General features: G+C 56.9%; 1 protein-coding gene across 3 annotated transcripts; it reads left to right on the top strand.

Annotated features, from left to right (window-relative positions):
* Positions 1 to 669: 669 nt before the first annotated feature.
* On the top strand, positions 670 to 1,615 carry LOC119272288. Of its 3 annotated transcripts, none has more exons than XM_037553804.1 (3): positions 670 to 860; positions 972 to 1,115; positions 1,217 to 1,615. In XM_037553804.1, the coding sequence occupies exons 1-3, from the start codon at positions 849 to 851 to the stop codon at positions 1,499 to 1,501; spliced, it is 441 nt and encodes a 146-aa protein (XP_037409701.1). In that variant the 5' UTR covers positions 670 to 848; the 3' UTR covers positions 1,502 to 1,615. The 3 variants fall into 3 exon arrangements, with proteins under 3 accessions (XP_037409701.1, XP_037409700.1, XP_037409699.1); XM_037553803.1 differs by having other exon boundaries at positions 963 to 1,115; XM_037553802.1 differs by lacking the exon at positions 670 to 860 and having other exon boundaries at positions 872 to 1,115.
* The last annotated feature ends 819 nt before the right edge of the window (positions 1,616 to 2,434 follow it).

Below are 2,434 nucleotides of genomic sequence, written 5' to 3'. Positions count from 1 at the left end.
GGCGAAGTAGCAGCCGGCGGGAGCGCGAAGAGGGAGCCGACGCTCCGTGTCCCGATCGGCGCCTGAAGGGAGGCGGCATCCATCGGCCTCAAGAGAAGTGCCGTGAGGGAGGCCGGCAGAAAACCGGTGGCGGTGGAGCCGGACGCAGCGGCGGACGTCATAGCAGTCGGGCGACGGCGGCGGCGGACGCGGCGGCGGCGGCGGTGGCGGCGGCGGTTTAGGGTTTTTAGGCGGAAACGGACGTAACCTAGTGTGATACCATGTAAGACAATAGGCTTTGGGGGAACCGGCACAACCCTCTAGAGGTGGCCTATCACATATATATATATATAATGAGGTGGTATACAACGCTACAATATACACATGTAAATACAGTCTAACACTACAACATAATGTTTTCAGACTGTTTGTTCATCGTGCAGTTCGATCCATGATGCAGCTGACACGCCCGCTCCCAATGCCATGGTTTCGGGCGCTCTTTTTGGTCCGCTGACACCGTCAATGATTCTTACCGTCTTTCTAGGCGTTCCTGGATTATCCTATGTACCCTCTGCCACAGTCGCCCTTCCTCTTGACCGCTGCAAAGACTGGCATGGCAATGCGCTGCGCCCATGCCGTTGGATTGCAGACGAGACCTCTCTCGCAGCAGCATTGGAATACCTTATCTGCCTCGAGGCCAGTCAAATAACTTTTCTACTGACCATCGTTTAGCTTTTTCACGTGTTACCACCATTGCCTTTGTCCATACCATATAACCTTAACCACATCTCTGCTCGCCTCCTTACTGTTACTGGTGATCTGATCTCTCCTGCTCTTGATACGGAGAGCTCTGCTCTGCTCATCAGCTCATGGCCCATGAGGTGCGCCTGCCTAAGCCTGTCCTACTTACAGTTCCCTGTTTTCCTTACACTTTGCACTAACCATCCAAAGATAGTGACAAATTTATGATTCTTGACTGGGAGGTATGGCAGGACGGCTGGCCTCTTGGACTGGGCCTGGGCACCCTGAATCCGGGAGCCGGGGCGGTCAGGAGCGTCGGCTCCTCCTCCTCCACCGCGGCATTCACCCCGTCCCACTGCGTCTCGTCCGTCGCTTCGTCTGATCTGGACACAGAGGTCAGAATCGATCAACTCCTCCTACTATCTGTCTGCAATATAACAGTGTCAGTGTAGGTCAGCTTGATTTGATGTTCCTGCTTATACTTTGTATGCTGCAGTCGGCGTGGTCTTTGCCGCGCGCTGGCGGCGGCGGCGGCGGCATCACGCTGGCGGCCCTGATCGGCCTGGTGGACGCTATGGAGAGCCGGCGCAGCAGGCGCCGGGGCGAGAGGGCGAGCAGGAGCGGCAGGCTGCGGGCGCTGCTGCTCTCGCTCTGCCTCCGGAGCCACCTGGAGAACGGCGGCGGCGCGGCGCCGTCGCTCGGCCAGTTCCTCGAGATGGAGAGGAGGGCTAGCGGGAGCAGTGGCCATCTCCACAGGATGCTTCCGTGGAACCGTGACTGACGAGCCTGTATCCACGATGCAACCGACGGAGGAATAAGATTTGCATGTTGTTATTCTTAAAAAAAAAAGATTTGCATGTTGTCGCTCATTTTTCTTCTTTTTTGAGGGACATGTTTTTTTCGCGTAAACGCAAAGCTTACATATCATTCATCAATAGGTAAAAACAAACAGAGTTCCGAACATTACACTTAGGGATGTACACGGATAAACGGCGCAAAGGCGCCCGTGGTGGCCATTGTCCTGTTTGCTTGGCAGAGTGTGCCGGCCGCTTTCTTTCGGCGGTCTGGGCGTCCGTGATCTGCACAGGGCTGGGATTGCGCTCAGCGTCTGTTGGCTCTGGCTCCAGCGCGCGGACGCTGCGAGGCCATGGCAACACCTCCATCTCCCCTCTGACCCCGAGGCTGCCGCGATGTTTCACGCGTCCACAACTTAGGCCATCAGTAATGGCCTGTCGTGCAAATTCTAGACGGACCACTGGATCAACGGTAGGACGGTGGCGGAGATCGCCCTGGTCTTTGATCTGGTCCCTCGCCGTCGTCGCAAAAACCGCCTGGTGCACGACGGCATGCACCAGCGGGCGTGGGTACAAGGCATCAAGGGCGCCCTTGGTCCTTTGGCGCTTCTTCAATATGTCGAGCTCTGACGTCAGGTGCAGCTCGTTCACCTTTCAGTCTCCCCAGACGCGATCCGTTGGCACTGGACCGACTCTGGCCACTACTTGGCCAAGTCCTGCTACGAGCAGATGTTTGCTGGCTCCATCCGTGACCCCCATTGGCGCCTCATATGAAAATCTTGGGCACCTCTCCGGATGAAGGTGTTCCTCTGGCTCGCTGTCCTTGACCGCTGCTGGACGGCGGCCAGGCTTGCGCGTCACAACCTCCCGCACGATGATTCTTGCCTGCTTTGTGACCAAGAGTTCGAGTGCATCCAACA

The sequence above is a fragment of the Triticum dicoccoides genome, chromosome 3A (genome assembly GCF_002162155.2).
Source record: "Triticum dicoccoides isolate Atlit2015 ecotype Zavitan chromosome 3A, WEW_v2.0, whole genome shotgun sequence".
In the NCBI taxonomy this organism is placed as follows: Eukaryota; Viridiplantae; Streptophyta; class Magnoliopsida; order Poales; family Poaceae; genus Triticum; species Triticum dicoccoides.
The sequence above is the reverse complement of the archived record's forward strand: the minus strand, read 5'-3'. Positions and strand labels throughout refer to the sequence as shown.